General features: G+C 66.1%; 1 protein-coding gene across 1 annotated transcript in view; it reads right to left on the bottom strand.

Moving 5' to 3' along the window:
• Window positions 1–16,617, bottom strand: part of AJAP1 (adherens junctions associated protein 1) — a gene marked incomplete at its 5' end in the record, with an annotated part of 63,645 nt that overhangs the window by 21,036 nt on the left and 25,992 nt on the right. The window contains one exon of the mRNA XM_084242563.1: window positions 2,772–3,559. Within this exon, the coding sequence (XP_084098689.1) occupies window positions 2,772–3,559 (788 nt within the window). The remainder of the gene's footprint in view (window positions 1–2,771; window positions 3,560–16,617) is intronic.

Below are 16,617 nucleotides of genomic sequence, written 5' to 3'. Positions count from 1 at the left end.
ATCACCCGCTCTCACCACCACTGTCGTCATCACCTTCATGGCTATCACCATGACATCACCATCACATCCGTTATCTTTACATCACCATTATCACCATCACCTCGTTATCACTATTACCTCACCACCTTCATTACATCACCACCACCACCACCATTACCTCATCACCACCACCGTCATCATCATTACATCACCACCACCACCACCACCACCATTACATCATCACCACCATCATTATTACATCATCACCACCACCACCATTACATCATCACCACCATCACCATTACATCATCACCATTACATCACCACCATCACCTCATTACCGCCACCATCATCATCATTACATCATCACCACCACCACCACCATTACATCATCACCACCATCATCATTATTACATCATCACCACCATCATCATTACACCATCACCATTACATCATCACCACCATCACCATCATTACATCATCACCACCATCACCATCATTACATCATCACCACCATCATCGTTATTATGTCATCACTATCACCATCACCGTTACCATCATCACCATCTCCATCATCATCGTGTTAGTGGCAGTGAACATGCGCACAGCTGCTGTGCCAGGACCCGAGCACCTGGCGGGCACCAGCTCAACTGCTACAAGGTTGCAAGATGGTGACCTGTCGCCCGCGGAGGGGCAGAGCGCAGCCGTGGCCGGGCTCACACAGCCACGCGAGGCCAGCCAGCACGGAGGGCGGCGGCCCCGAAGCACGCACCGCGGCTCGGGGAGGCTTCCCCTGTTGGGCGGCCCCTGCAGAAGGATCTCTGATGACTCCACAGCTCTTCCCTGTGACGTCAGGGGCCCCGAGCCCCGGCCACCTGCCCTTTCCACGCCCAGCAGTGCCTGAGTCTGGGCAAACGAACATTCTCCTTGTAAACGTGTGTCTAGGGAGCCAAAGGAAAACTCACAGCTCCCCAAACCTCATTCCAAGGACCCCCTGGGGCAGGAGAACTGACTTAGCAGGTTCTGCCCACCACTTCCTACACCCCACCCCCGTGGGTAGCTTGGTCTCAGCGCCGCCTGCCCGCACTGCTCCCGCGTGGACTCTCGGCGCCGCGGGCTCGGTCAAGCAGGACGGGCTGGGCCAGACGAGCTGAGCGTCCCCGCCTGCCCGTCCCGGCTGGAGCCGCGGCCCGGCTGCGCCATCGCGCCCGCCGTGCGGCCTCCCAGAAGTGCCACCTCTCCGCATTCGAAGCAAACACACATATTTTCCCCCTTTTAAATTTGTTTTGCTAAACAAATTAATCTAGCACCAGATTATATTATGAAGAACCATAAATCTTTTCCAAGATAAGCATCTGTCGAGTTGGATTAGCGACACGCAATGTACTGTGAATTAATTTGCTGAGCCTTATAACGCTGGCCGGGGTGCTTAACTTTAGTAATAACAAATGTAATTTGCAATAAATGGGGAGTCTGTGTCCTCATCCGTGTCTCCAGACTGAGTGACGTGTGCGGAGCTGACAGTAAATGAACGCAGCCCGGGATTCTCTGCTGACGGTGGCTGCCGGCTTCATGGAGGGAAAACAGCTGGTCCCGGCTGCCGGGGCGGCCACAGGAGACGCGTGCGGCTGCCTGCAGCTCGGGGGAGGCGGCGGGGACGCCCCACAGGGCCCCCAGCAGCCCGGCCCTGGCCCCCCGGCCCGGCCCTGCAGCCGCGGCGGAGCTGGGCCTGCACCGACACGCTGTGCTCGGGGAAGGGCGGCTCGTGGTGACAGCCGCGTCCTCCCGCCCGCGTGAGGGAAGAAGTGGGTCACGGAACAAAAGCCGCCCGCCGCGGGGAAGGAGACCCAGGCACGGGCTGGCTGCGGGCAGCGGGAGGCGCGCAGGCCCCGGGCGGGTTCTGAGAGGCCGCGCGGGGCCCCGGCCCGCCCCTGGACCCGGATCCCGCTCCGTGAAGTCAGTGGACGCGGCTGCTTGAGAGGCCTCGTGGCCGGCGCCGGGCCCGTGGCACCAGCGGGCTGCAGAGGCGGAGGGAGCAGGAGGTGGCTGGGAACGTGGGGTCCCCAACTCTACGCCCCTCGGCCCAGCCGGGCACACACCGGAGCTACCGGGGCGAGGGCAGCTGGGCGATCAAAAGACACTGTTTTTGGAGCAATTGGAAGATGAGGTCAAAACCAAAGAGCAAAACAAACTACGCAGAGGAGATTTCAGAGCTGAGGACGGTGCCAGAGAAAATCCAGGGACTGGCGGGCAGGAGCGGGGGGCAATGCTCCCCGCTCCATCTCCAAACACCTGCACCCCGTCTCGGGGAAAGACGGCCTGGGCAGTCGGGGTGTCTGCAAAGACCCAGCGGACGTCCCCACCCCTGGCTTCAGTTTATCTTGCAGTTGCCAGTCCTGAGCCGAGGCCAGCCGCCCGCCCGCACAGGGCCCCGCCGTGAAGTGCCTGAAGACCCCACGTGGCCCGACGCCAGCAGGGGAGGCCCCGGCAAGGCCCAGGAGACAACTTGGTGCTGGAGGAGGGGGCTACCCCTTCCGCTGGGGCCTGGCCACCCCTCCCGGTGGGCACAGCACCCCCTTCTAAGGCCGCTATCTCCTCCCACCAGCGCCAGGGCCCGGCACCCCCTTCTCAAGCACAGCCTGTCTTCGGGGGACACACACCTCGTCTCTCCCAGAGGCCCCTCATCCAACCCCTTCTGTCTCCACCTCTGCGTTGGGACGCAGACCCACGGCGCATCCCCGGACACAGCTCCACACCCCCAAGCCAACCCAGCCAGAAAAGGGGCAGCTTACCTGAGGTCTCCCCCAGAATCCGCGGGGGCTTGACGCCACTGTCTTTGCTGGGGCTGATGGAAGGCTCCGTTGTGCTGACCCCAAACGGGAACCTGCTCCCGGGGCCCAGGGGCTCGGTGCCCCCCTTAGTCTGCAACGTCAGGGAGGTGGCCGTGGTGGCGGCGGTGGTGGTGGCCACCGTGGACTTGCGCGTTTGGAAGATGGAGACCGTGGTGGGGCCGAACACGCCTGGAAACGTGTTGGACTCGGGGGCTCCCTCCTCCCCCGTGGGCCCCCAGGCGATGAACTCGGTCTCGGTGGTGGACCTGCCGCCCTGGAGGTCAAAGTTGAAGGCAGCCCCCTGCACGTGCCTCCGGCTCCTCCTCAGGAGGGCCTGCGGGTCCGTGGGGGCCCCGGCGCCGGGTGCGGCGGTCGAGGAGGACGAGGAGCCCAGGGCCGGGCTGGATTTGGCAGCAGCTGGGGGCTTGCTGAGCCCCCCTTTGGGGACCAGGGCGGCCACCTGGTCCCGGGGTCTGTGTGCCCGCCGGGCCCGGGGGGCTGGCATCTGTCCATGGCTGCGCTCGGCGCGGGGCGGCCGGGGGCTCCACACCGGGGTGGGGACCCGCGCCGGCTGTCCACTTTTCAGACTCCACAAGCGGGGTGGCCGGCTGGGCCGCGGCAGGAGGCGGAGCTCAGGGCCGGGCCCCAGGGACTCACAGGATGGCAGGTCCAGGGCGAGCTGAAACATGGCTATCAGTATCCAAGCGTGGCTTCCGAGGGCGCAGCCCGGCCAGCGGATGGACATGGAACTGTGGGAACAGAGAGGCAGTGGTCAGCGGCTGGCCCCCCACCGAGAAAGCACACACGCACCCCGTCACGGGCGCCGAGCCCGCCTCCGAAGGGGAGGGGCCCGCGTGGCTCGAGTGAGCCAAGTTGCCACGGGCCGCCAGGTGCCGGCCACCAACCAGCGCCCCAAAGGGCCAGCCCCTCGCCCACCCACAGGCTGCCCCTGCCCCCAGTGTCCTCCAAGGGGTCGCGGGACACTGGCCACTGCTGGGGAGGGAAACCAAGTCCCAGAAGCCCCCACCGTCATTTACAAAGGGCCCCCAAGGCCGGCCATTCCCGCAGGGGGCGCCAGGAGGACGCGGGGTGGGGAATGGCAGAGCCAGGACACGGAGGGGCCCCAGGCCCAGGCCAGGGCCAGTGCCCGCCACACACATGACCTGACCAGAAGCGGGTGACCAGGCGAGCTGACCGCGCCTCCTGGGGCTCCCACTCACCGTGGGGCTTAGCTGCCCAGGCAATGTGGGGCACAGAGGGGCCTGCTGGGTCCTGGTGCCCAGCACCCACAGGCCACCTTCCTCCCTTCTCTGTGCTGGGCACATGCCCTTCACGGAGGCGTGGACCCCAGAAAGCGCGTGTGCCGGCCGCCTCTGGCTCCCACTCGGGGAGTGCTGCCCAGGACGCGCTGGGGATGCTGCCCCTCGCCCAGGGCCTCCTTGGGGGCCATTCCCGCCTCCCCGTGGACCTTTGTGAGGGGCTCTGAAGTGCTGTCTCCTCCTCCTCACCCGCAGCAGGTGCGGGGGGACACCCTGCCTGGCTGGCAAGGGAGTGCGGGCACAGAGCTGCCAGCCTGCGAGGCTGCTCAAAACTGGGCCCAGAGAAACGTCTGCAGCTCCCGCACCGACACCGGGCGCCTCTGAGGAATAAATAGTGAGCGTGGGTGACTGCGCAGTCGGGCGTCTCCGCGGCGTGTGCCTGCGTGTCCGTGCGTGTGTGCCAGGGAGTGTGCAGGGAGGGTGAGAGTTGAGGCAGTGCCAGTGCGGGCGCAGTGGGTCGTGTCAGTGCGTGTGAGCGGTGTGTGTGACTACTGGTGTGGGCGTGTGCCTGTCTGTGCTTGTGTGTGCCCTGCACCTGTGCACGTGAGCCCATGTCTGCACACATGCACGCGTACTTGTGTGTACGTGCGTGACTGTGTGCCATGCCTTGTGTGCCTGTATGCATGCGACTGTGCGTGCACTTGTGCGTGTGTGCCCATGTGTTCTTGTGTGTACATGTACTTGTGTGTGCCCTGCACGTGTGCACATGTCTACATGTGTGTGGTTATGTACATGTGCTTGTGTGCCCGAGTGCTGTGTGTGTGCCCATGTGTTGTGTGTACCCTGTGTCTGCGTGTGTGTGCCCGTGTGTGCGGCAAGGTGAGCGTCTCTGTGCGTCTGCCCGCACAGGTGTGGTGAGAGCGAGTGCGTCCTCCCCCTGCCTCCTGCTCCACCCGGAGCCCCACATGCGGGCCGCCTTCCCGCGGATGCAGAGATGGACCCAGGAGCTGGCAGCAAAGCAGCCCGGGCTAACGAGCGCTAATTACCAACAAGGACTCCTCCCCAAACAATGAGGCCCCAGCTTTTTAATCAGAACGAAAGTGCTTTGCTGCAGAATCAGGAGCTGCTGGTTCTGCTGATGCCCGCGCACTTTCTGCCCGCGTGCAGATCTGCGTAGCCAGCCGGGCGCGGGGGCCAGGCCCGCGCCCCGTGCAGAATGTGGGTCAGCACCGGCTCCCCTCCCCCGCCCGAGGGCTCCTCTGGGCCGCAGACGGCTCAGACAGTCGGACGGCTGAGCGCATCGCCTGGGCCAGCCGCGTGCTGGACAGGAGTCTGCCCCCAGGGAGCCAGTGCTCCCGAGCAGGTGCATCTGAGGGCCGAAGGCCCACCAGGCCCCGCAGCCCCGCAGGCCCCGCAGGCCCTGCAGGCCCCGCAGGCCCCGCGGCCCCGCAGGCCCCGCAGGCCGGCTGAACAAAGAGCAGCCACAAGTAGCGCCTGGCAGCAGCACTTGGAGAAACATTTCCCCAGGAAATTAAAACCGCAGCACCTAAGCCTGGGCCTGCCCGCCTGCCCCAGCATAACTTCACACACAGGATATTTCTGTCATTTTTCACCAATCATGAGCTGTAATTGGTTACCATAGAAACCCTCTCATCTCCACACCACCCAGCTGTTATGCAGAAAAACCAACCGATGGCAAATGCCGGGAGAGCTTGATTTGTTTCCCTCTTCAGGTCCGGCTCCTTCCTCTCAGACTGACGGGTCCGCTCGAGCGGGGCCCGCGAGAGCGCGAGGCGGGGGCTCGAGTCAGGACGGAGGCTGCACCCACCCCAGCAGCCCGGCGCGCGGGGGCGGGGGGAGGCCGGGAGGCCCGGTCCCTGCAGGCCTAGGCCTCCCGCACCATCCAAGGGGCCACATAGACCCCCACGGCCCCCCACGCCCTGCCCTCTGACCCTGCTCAGCACAGGCTGGGGCCCCAGCTCCACCCTCACGAGCCAGAGGCCCCTGGTCCACTCCCAGGCCCATCACCCAGGAAGGCAGGCGGCTCTCAGTCCTGCCCCATGCTGACCGGGGCCGCCACATGCCCACGGGGGAGGTCGGAGAGCCGGGCAGACCGCTCACCCCGAGGCCAGCTGCCCCCAAACTCCAGGGACCCTCAGGCCCCTGGATGCGGAACATGGCTCTGGAGGCCCCGAGGGAGGGCAGGCGCCACGCCGGATGTGAACAGCGATCGGAGCAGCACACAGGGGCGGCGTGGGCTGAAGGGCGACCCGGGCACGCCCAGCTGGGCCCTGGACCGTCGGTCATCAGAAGGCCGAGCTGATGCCCACCGCGGGCTGAGCGTGGAAAGGTCGCACCAAGCACGAGCCCTGGGGAGCCCCGTCCGAGTCCACGGCTAAAGAGCCCAGAACCCGCAGGCCGAGAGGAGAGGGTTGTGGGGCGGCCGCGGGGGCCGGCGGGGTGTCTCGCGGTGACAAAGTCCCGGAATAGAGGCGGCGGATACGGCAGACACTGAAGGGCGCGCCCGGACAGGCAGCTTCCAGGCCTGCGGGCAACGCCCCAGGAGGGGTGTGTGGCGTTACCCCCAAACAGGCCCGAGGCAGGAGGAGCAGAGCGAGGGCCGGCCCCCGGTAGCTGCACCCCCTGCAGCCTGGCCGAACGCCCGTGACCCCGCTGGGAGCGGCCACCGGCTCAGCACCGACCACGTCCACGCCCCGCGCAGGGCAGGCCACCCGGCCCCACGAGGACAGGCGCCCGACGCCCCCACTGCTGCCTGACCGGGAGCCTCGCTTTACTTCCTAGTCTGCAGGGTTCTGCCGTCTCTCCCCTCTTAAATTTTTATTGAAATCCTTTTTTCCCCAAGAACAGTTTAATAAGATTCAGCAAATTGAGATTCAATTCGCTACCTTCTGTATATTTTCCTGCAGAAGAAAATCACTGTCAATTAAGGGAGACAAAGGCAGCCCTTCCACTTAGGGCGACACCTCCCGAGGGGGCTGGCGGGCGGCAGGTGTCAGCACCTGAGCCCTGGGCCGGGCCGGGCTGGCGCGGGAGCCCAGAGGAACCTGGTCCATGGGATGCCCACGGGGCCCGACGGCGGCTGCAGCCCCGCCCCGCCCACAGCCCCATGGCCCGCTCGCAGGCGGTGACGTGGCCGAGCCCCCACCCCAGGCACTGAGCTCTGCACAGCTCAGGGCACAGGTCCAGGGGCCCCTGATGGAGCCGCTCTGAGCAAGGCTGGGCTGCTTTCGCTCTGCAAACCCGTTTGTCCATCATTCACGTGGCCTCCAAGGCCCCCCCCCCACCTTCCAAGAAGCAGCCGGTGCTGGGGCCGAGGACGAGGTTTCCCTCGGGTTAATACATATTCTTCACACCGTGGGTTGTGATAAAGCCTACGGGAAGGGAGCACCGTTCCCGGCTGTATAAGTGACAAGCAGTTAACAGCCACGTGTCCAGAGAGAAGCCTTCAGACTCAGGGTCAACTGATTTCTGAGCAGGGCACCAGGATCACTCAACAGGAAAGATATTCTTTTCAAGAAAGGGAGAAAGGCCGCGGGGAGACCGAACGCCACGCGCCAGAGCAGCGAGCCGATCCCTTCCTCACGCCGGGCGGAGGCTGAGCTCACAGTGATGAGGTGACGTGACGGCCAGACGAGGGCAGGCGCCCAGCCACAGCCTCGCGGGGTGACCGCTGCTGCCTCACGCACGAAGCCTGCCGGCCAGCACTGGAGAAGCCGGGCTCCGCCGGACTGACATGTCTCGTGCCGCCAAGGACGCCATGAAACACAGTTCGGAGACTGAGGGAACAAACTCACAAGAGCCTGGCGTCAGCCCCGAGGCTGTGCTCTGAGCCGTCTGGCGTGAGTAAAGGCAAGGACACACGTGGGCACCTCGCCAGGCGCGGGCATGTCGGGCTTCAGGAGACCCGGGACGCGGGAGGCTCGGACACAGATGTGCTCTGGTCCCGCCTGGGCCTTCCGAGTCCGACCTGCTCTGGCACCGCCCCGGGCCCCCAGGAAGGTGGCCGTCCCTGCACCTGGGCCCTGGGGGGCGCGGGGGTCTCCCCGCCCAGATGCTTCCAGAGCCCACCCCACTTGTACTGGCTTGTTTGCTTGAACAAACTTGTCGTTTTAGAAGAATTTCACAGAAAAACAGCAGGAGTGCAGGGTCCCATGTCCCCGGCGGGCCCGGCCCTGCTCAGGAGGGACCGCGGCTCGCAGGAAGGCGCCATTCGTGTGCGCGGGACAGAAACCGCCAGCACCTCTGGCCACCCGCCTTCCTCGGAGCAGGAGGGTCACTCACAAGGTTCTGGGATTCCCTCCTCTAGCAAAGCAGGTCTGACTCGGGGTGCACCGGGAGGCGCGCGGCCTGAGAGGCCCAGCCCCTGTTTGGAGGGGGGGGAGCACCGTGGCATCCCAGGAGTGTGAGTGGCAGCGACCTGAGCACCCCTGGTGCCCGACGCGCCCCGTGGCAGCAGGACAGCCCGGCTGGAGGACGGGACGCGTTGGCCCGGCCCCTGCCTTCCCAGCGGGTCTGGAGCCCAAGCCGAGGGCCAGGCCCCTCCAGGAGCAGAGCGAGCGGCAAGGCCGGCCCCTCTCCTGGAGCCCTGCAGGTGGGAGCTCCGCCCGCACCCCCATGACGCGCCAACCTCACCCTCACGCAGGCCCGGCCGGGGTGACAGGGCCTGGCGCCTGGACCCTGAGCCCAGACGGGGACTTGGGGCTTCTGCTCGGGAAGCCGTCCTGAGGCTCCTAGACGGAGGAGGGAACGTGCCAGAAGAGGCAGAGTGCACCCCGCCTTCCGTCGTGGTAACCGTGGCGACGGCCCGGGCCTGCGCAGCGGCGCTGCAGAGAGGCTGGGTGCTGCTCCCCAGGGGCCCCCACTGGTCTCACACCAGCCAGCAGAGCCGGGCACCAGCATGGGGGGAGGCGCTGGGAGGCGCGGGGCTCCCACCCAGGTGACCCTGCCCCCAAGGACACTTGGCAACGCCTGCAGCTATTTTTGGGTACGGGTGGGGGATGGACAGGAGGTGACCAGGGACACCCCGGCCTCCTGCAGAGCAGCCTCCTGGAAGGCGCCCGGCGCCCACCACTGAGGTGGCAGCTCTGCCTGCTGCTTCTGCTGTTCCCACGCCCGGCAAGGGGGCGGCAGCCGCTTGTCCCGAGGGCCAGGAGGTGGTGGACATGACGCAGTGCCCGGGTCACAGCTCTCCACGGTCCCTCTGCACATGATCCAGAGGCGGCCCCGGGTGGCGGTGACGCTGGGGAGCCGGGCCAGCTGTCTGGCTAACCCTGGGCCTGCAGCCTGCCAGCTGTGTGGGCTTGGGCAGCACACCTGCTCTGTGCCTCAGTTTCCCCGCCTGTAAAACACGGCGGACACGGGCACATCACGGGTGCCAAGGACTGTGGGGTGAAGACGTGGAGCTGGGCTCCTGCGAGGCTCCCCTGTGCCTGGGGTCACTCCGCCATGTCCGGGGGACCCCACGCCCCCGGGGGGCCAGCGGCCGGGGGCTGCCGGGGGCTGGGGAGCCGAGTCAGCCGCTCTGAGGCTGGGGGCTGCGGCTCCATGTCTTCGCAGGTGCTTGAAGGAGACTGAAGGATGGCGAGGCGCTGGCGTTCTGGTTGCCCGGGCAACGTGCCCTTGAGCAATCCGGAGGAGGGAAGTGGTGACAAGCAGTGGGTGGGCAACTCTGGGGGTGGGACCGTTCCGGGCCCGGAGTGGGGGGTGTGTCTGATGCTGCTGTAGGCCGGGACTGGCTGTCCCTGCGGCGCCCCCCACCCACGGGTGCCTGGGCTCAGCTAGCGTCCCTCCCCGTCCCTTCTGTGCCCTCTCTGGGCAGCACTCAGGGCATGACCAGTGAGCGGCCCGGGCCTGCCCATCTGCGAGCCAGGCCCTGGGCCACACCCCATGATCCCCTGCAGGGGGGGCCAAGGACGGGGCCTGGATGCTGCACAGGCTGGCCCGTACCAGCCACCATCCGTGCTGCGGAGGAGCTGGGCGTCGGCAGGAGCTGGGCTAGAGCCCTGGGGATGGCCTCCCGCCTCCTCCCAGGTCAGGCCACGCGTGGAAGCTCTGGGGGCCCGGAAAAGCACGGGGCCCGGCGCACCCCAGCGGGGGCTGCCAGCAAGGCCTCACGCAGGGACCGCCTGGCCGAGGAGGGGGCAGGGTGCGCAGGCCCAGGGCACAGCAGACTCAGTGAAGGCCCTTTGGGGTGAGCCCACTGCGGTTTCAGAGGCTCGCGGGGGCACCAGGGCTGAGAGGGACCCTTGGGGTGTGTGGGGCATGGGGAGGGCCTGCGAGGGGGGTGCAGGCGTCAGCGGGGTGTCCTGGTGCCGCGGCCCTCCAGCAGGCTGGCAGGCCAGGAGAAACTCCGGAAAGTTCTCACACGAGCGTGTGCTGGGACGGAGCATATTTATGGAAACAGGACTGAGCAGAATGGAGCAGAGAGAGGAAGGAGGGAGCAGGCCCTCAAGCAGCACCCCACAGGGATGGGCACCCCGCGTGCCCACTCGCTCTCACAGCAACCCGCGGAGCGGGCCCTGCCGCACTCACCTCTCGGAAACAGCCTTGGGTGGGGCTGGGGGAGGCAAGTATCAGCCCCAGGGCATGGCCCCGAGGAGGACAGGCCCCGCGGAGGACAGGCCCCCAGGGAGGACAGGACCTCAGGGAGGACAGTCCCAGGGAGGACAGGCCCCAGGGAGGACAGGCCCCGGGGAGGACAGCCCCAGGGTGGACAGTCCCAGGGAGGACAGCCCCAGGGTGGACAGTCCCAGGGAGGACAGTCCCAGGGTGGATAGTCCCAGGGAGGACAGTCCCAGGGAGGGCAGTCCCAGGGAGGACAGCCCCAGGGTAGACAGTCCCAGGGAGGACAGTCCCAGGGTGGATAGTCCCAGGGAGGACAGTCCCAGGGAGGGCAGTCCCAGGGAGGACAGTCCCAGGGAGGGCAGTCCCAGGGTGGACAGTCCCAGGGAGGACAGTCCCAGGGAGGACAGCCCCAGGGAGGACAGTCCCAGGGAGGACAGTCCCAGGGTGGATAGTCCCAGGGAGGACAGTCCCAGGGAGGACAGCCCCAGGGTGGACAGTCCCAGGGAGGACAGCCCCAGGGTGGACAGTCCCAGGGAGGACAGCCCCAGGGTGGACAGTCCCAGGGAGGACAGTCCCAGGGAGGACAGCCCCAGGGTGGACAGTCCCAGGGAGGACAGGCCCCGGGGAGGACAGCCCCAGGGTGGACAGTCCCAGGGAGGACAGTCCCAGGGTGGATAGTCCCAGGGAGGACAGTCCCAGGGAGGGCAGTTCCAGGGTGGACAGTCCCAGGGAGGACAGTCCCAGGGTGGATAGTCCCAGGGAGGACAGTCCCAGGGAGGACAGCCCCAGGGTGGACAGTCCCAGGGAGGACAGTCCCAGGGAGGACAGCCCCAGGGTGGACAGTCCCAGGGAGGACAGTCCCAGGGTGGACAGTCCCAGGGAGGACAGGCCCCAGGATGGACAGTCCCAGGGAGGACAGCCCCAGGGACAGGTCCCGGGGAGGACAGGTCCTCGCTGGGCAGCTGTGCCGCTCACTAGCAGGATGGTGGCCCCAGAAGCCGGGGTGTGGGGCGCTGCCCAGGGACCCCAGGCTCATCGCGGAAGCTCCGTCCCTGACGTGGGAACTCAGCAGAGTCGTGCGGCTCCGCAGCCCCTCGCGCCTCGGGGGACCGTCTATTTTGGTTTGGTTGCCATTGTTACGTCGTGTCTACAAAGCTCTGTGCCTGCCAGGAGGCCCTTTTTAAGCCGCGGGAGGAGCAGAGGAGAAGGCAAAGGGGCGGGCCCTGCGGGTGACCACGGCGAGGACAGAGGCGGCCCAGGAGGGCCGTGCGGGCAGGGGAGGGCCGGCCGCCCACCTGGACGGCCCTGCGGGGTCCCCTGTGCAAGGGCCAGTGACAGCGAGGCTGACGGAGGCCTGACCGAGGCCGGGCTGCGCCTGCTGGAGAGGAGCAGCGTGGACGCTGGCCCAGGCAGCTGGGCGGCCAGCGATGGGGCCGGCAGGGGTGGGGGAGAGCCTGCGGCCGTGGCCCTGGGGCGCCGCCCTGCCCTCCAGGCTGGCCCTGCCCAAGTGCCGGTCTCTGACCCAGGCACCGGGCACCACCCTCAGGAACAGTGGGGGGTGAAGTGGGGCTGGCAAGGGTGCAGAGGGGCCAGCATGGCTGAAGCCTGGGTCCAAGCCCAGGAGAGGGCAGCCTCGGGGAGGTCAGCAGCCCCCAGCACAGGCGCGCGGGGGGCAGGCGGTTCCCAGAGGAGCTGCAGGGCTCAGCGCTTCCGGGGCCCTGGGTTCCACCCACCGTTAGGCTGGGCAGGCAGGTGGGGGCACTCCAGGGGGCAGGGCAGGTGACCTCGAAGGTCTTCTGAACCTGCAGACAGACTTCTAGTGACAAAAGGGAGGCGGGTCCGGCCATACAAAGTCGATTCAGCACCCCAGGGTCTTGGGGACCCCAAACTGCCGCCCTGCACGTCACCATCCTCAGTCCCTTATACCTGGTGGGGGTAAGTCTGAGGGGCAGGGCCCACGGAGGGCCTGGGGGGGGGGGGGGCACCCAGTTCCCGCAGGGGAGGGTCAGCAGGTCCTGTCTGTGTCCATCTAAGAGGCAACGCCTGCGCACTGGACAAAGACAATGGTCCTCAGGGACAACTGGGGGTGTGTGGGCATCTGGGGGGCCCTGCCTTGGGGATACAGGAAGCACCAGCCCCTCTGAGAGGACACTGCAAGAACTCGGGCCTTGCTGCTCTGTGAAGGCTCCCAACAGAGCCCCCCAAGACACCCCTGCACAGGACATCCCCCACACCCCTGCACACAACCCTCCCCCACACCCCTGCACACAACCCTCCCCCACACCCCTGCATGGAATCCTCAGGGAGGCCCCTAAGCCTGCCCCCATATGCATCTGCATCATGCATCTGGAAAGCTTTCTGGGGCTTTCTGCCTGCTGAGATGCCCCAGCCACCTCCCAGATTCCAGGAGGGTCAGTCAACCCACAGGTTCTCCTCCAGCATCTCCTGAGATGGAGCCCCAGCACCCCACCTTCCGCTCTGACCCCACCCCGGACCAGAACGCAGCCTCAGGGCTTAGTTTCCCCAGTAAGCACAGGGTGTGCCCCAGGACCCCGGGCACGGAGAGGCCCCCACAGCCTCACCAGACTTGGGAGGAAGGCACCCGCCTGGGTGACTGGGTCAGGGAGCTGCGCTCCAGTCAGGCCGGCCTCCTCGGGGACGCCACACACACCACAGCCCCAACACCTCCGCCACCACCCCGTGCCGCCGACCCCTCACGGGTTTCCCCACAGCCAGCCTTGCTGGGCTTGACAGTCCCTCTCTCGCCAACTCTCCTGGCCTGTCCAGCAGATCCGCCCCTACTTGCCTCTTCCCATCCACGCTGCCTGTGTCTCATCCCCAGGCCTGAGATAAACGTCTCTTCCACGTAGAGCTGCAACCCTTAGATGGACACCCCCCTTGACGATGGTCCGTATCCCCAGCCCCACAACACCAAGCACAGAGAGGTTCCACACGTGTGTCAGATGGATGGAGGATGGATGGTGGACAGGTGGGTGGACAAATGGTGAATGAGTGGATGGTGGATGGTGAATGGATGGTGGGTGGGTGGATGGAGGATGGATGGAGGATGGATGGATGGAGGATGGATGGTGGATGGAGGATGGATGGATGGATGGATGGTGGATGGTGGATGGATGGTGGATGGATGGATGGAGGATGGATGGTGGATGGAGGATGGATGGTGGATGGAGGATGGATGGATGGATGGATGGTGGATGGTGGATGGATGGTGGATGGATGGATGGAGGATGGATGGTGGATGGAGGATGGATGGATGGTGGATGGAGGATGGATGGATGGTGGATGGAGGATGGATGGATAGATGGATGGATGGTGGATGGATGGATGGGTAGTTGGTGAGTGGGAAACGCCTAGTGGACGGGTGGTGTCTGCGCTTCCATCCTCACAGGGATGGCCCCTGCATTCTCCATGGTGCTGACAACACTGGGCTTGGTCCCTTCTCGAGCGAGGACATTCATCATATAATTTCCTCCAGCGTCTAACAGCCGGGCCTGTGTGGCTTATCACACCCCTGCTCTGCCCTCCCTGCCGATGCAGGGCGGACGCTTCTGCCATAATCCCTTCAAGCTCCGTCAACTCTTGGCCTCGCCGAGCATTACTCAGCCCCCGTCCCCGCCAGGAGGACCCCGGGGCGACATCACACGTCATGTCCCCAACCGTGAAACCACGGCCTCGGGGGAGACGTCCAGCACACCAGCCCCGGGGCGCCTGGCCCCAGCCCAGAGGCCACAGCCAGTTTGCCCCACAGGACCTGACCCCCGCACCGGGCAGTGTTCTACGGCCGGGTGGGCTGGCGGGGCCCGCAGAAGGCGCCCAGCGCTTCCACACGCCCCCGCTCTGGGCTCAGGGAGACGCACCTCTGAGCACCAGCTGAGAAAACAGATAATTACGGGAGATTGCAAAGATGATCCGTGGCTTCCCTAAATAAATCCCCTGCTATGTGGCAAGTGCCCGCGGCGGATTTCCAGAGGTTTTCGAGCCTCAAGCCCACATTCTCGCTATGATCACGGTTTTAAAAATTAAATACCTTCCTCTGGCTGTCGAGTGGGTTCTCAGAGACAGACACGTGCTCGGCCGTCTCCCAGGAGGGGGGCGCCAAGCGCCGGGTGTAAAGGGAGGGCCGGACGGCTGCCGACGGCATCTACCTTCTGGTCCTGAAACTTCCAGGGGCTCCTGTTTGGGGGACCCGGCCGCCTGGAGACAGGCAACTCCCCAGGCCAGCAAGGCGCTGATTGGGCGAGCCCGATCCCCCTGCAGAAGTGGAGACGCCCCCACGAGCAGGAAGACAGAGCCAGCGACGGACGTCGGCGACTTCCAGAAGGTCACGGGGGCAAACGCACAGCTCAGCCCGCCCTGGACAAGGGCTGGGCCCGCCTGGCCTCGGAGCGTGGCTGGGAGGTGCCACGTCCGGGATGAGGTCTGGGCACACCAGCGGCTGCAGATCCTCTTATCTGCAGGCCTCGAGGCGGGGGGACGCCAGGGAGGGCATCAATTTCTAACTGGCACCTGCTGACAAGAAGCCTCAGGCTGGGCCGGCGCGTCAGCGTGTGAGGGACCCAGGAGGTTCAGGGTCACCACTCTGTTTACTTCCAGGGCCACGTCCCCGCACGTGGGGTGCTCCTTTGGGGACGGGCCCTTCGGGGCCCAAGGCAGGAAGGAGCGCCCACACTCAGGAAGAGCCTGGACGGGCACCGCGCGCGTCGGCGGGGCGAGGAGGCTGGGGCGGCCCAGGGCTGGACTCCAGGCGGGAGCCCACCAGCCCGGGACACCAGCTCGGCCGCCCGCCCCGTGAGCGCAGCCTCCTCGTCCCTACCCTGCGGGTGGCAGAGGCCGCCGGGGCTTCCAGAAAGAGCAAGGAGGAGGGACCGGCGCCCCGGCCCACACAGGCGCACGGCTGACGAGGCTGCACTGGGCTGGATGCAGCCCCCCCAATACCAATTCCTGCTACCTCCCCGAGGCTTGACCGTGACCTTATTTGGGGAAAGGGACTTGGCAAAGATCCCCGAGGCGAGTGGCAGGGACCGACGCAGCGACGGATTCTTGCACCAGAGGGCCAGGGGGCCGGGGCACAGGGACAGCCGTGCCAGGCGGCGGGGACACCACAGGCCAAGGAGCCGGCAGAGGAGGGAGCCCCCGCCCCGCCCACACCCGGAACCCCGACCTCAGGCTGCTGAGCCAGGTGGTGTTTCTGCTGTCCTAAGCCCTCCAGCTCGGGGGACTCGGCGACAGCCACCCGACGCTCAGGCACCGTGTTGACGCAGTCAGGGGCCACGGCGAGGGGAGGAGGAGGAGAGGCTCCGTCATTTCACCAGCTCAGCAGCTCCCGGGCCCCTGCGGCCCTGCGCCCACCCGCGGCTGCTTCTCTGGGGAAAGACCCCAGAGGGAAGGCTCTGCCGTCAGGGTGGTCTGAGTCTATCCAGGGAGAGCAGAGGGGACGCCTAAAGGAAGCGCCTTGCTGGACAGAGGGTGTGTCAGAGCCCCCCCACCCCTGCCCCTCTGTCTGTCACTTGACACTCCTGCCGTCCCAACCTGCAGAGGCCGCGTCAGCCAACCCAGACACCTCCCGGCCCGCAGCCGTGGGCTGGCCAGATGTCTGGTGGCAGGCCGCCGCCGACAGCGCCTGCCTCACAGTGGGGTGGCCTCCCGAGGGGCTGAGGGGGGCTGCATGGGACACACACTAAGGTGGCACTCAGGAGCGGTCTGCACCTAACTGGGGTCCTGGTCCCCGGGCCGGCGAAGGAGCTCCTGGCAGCAACAGGCAGGCGCTGCCCTGGCCGATCGCCACGGCTGCCGACGGGTCCCACCAATTGGGAAACACAAATTGTCAGCAGCTTGCAGACCATTTGCAAACAAACCATCCCAGCGAGGCATTAAAAGATCCCCTCAATACGCGTCCTCTTGCGGGCTTCTGTCCCTTCTGCTCGACCCTTGTTCCAGCAAAG

This window comes from Talpa europaea (assembly GCF_964194135.1).
Source record: "Talpa europaea genome assembly, chromosome: 9".
NCBI lineage: Eukaryota > Metazoa > Chordata > Mammalia > Eulipotyphla > Talpidae > Talpa > Talpa europaea.
The sequence above is the reverse complement of the archived record's forward strand: the minus strand, read 5'-3'. Positions and strand labels throughout refer to the sequence as shown.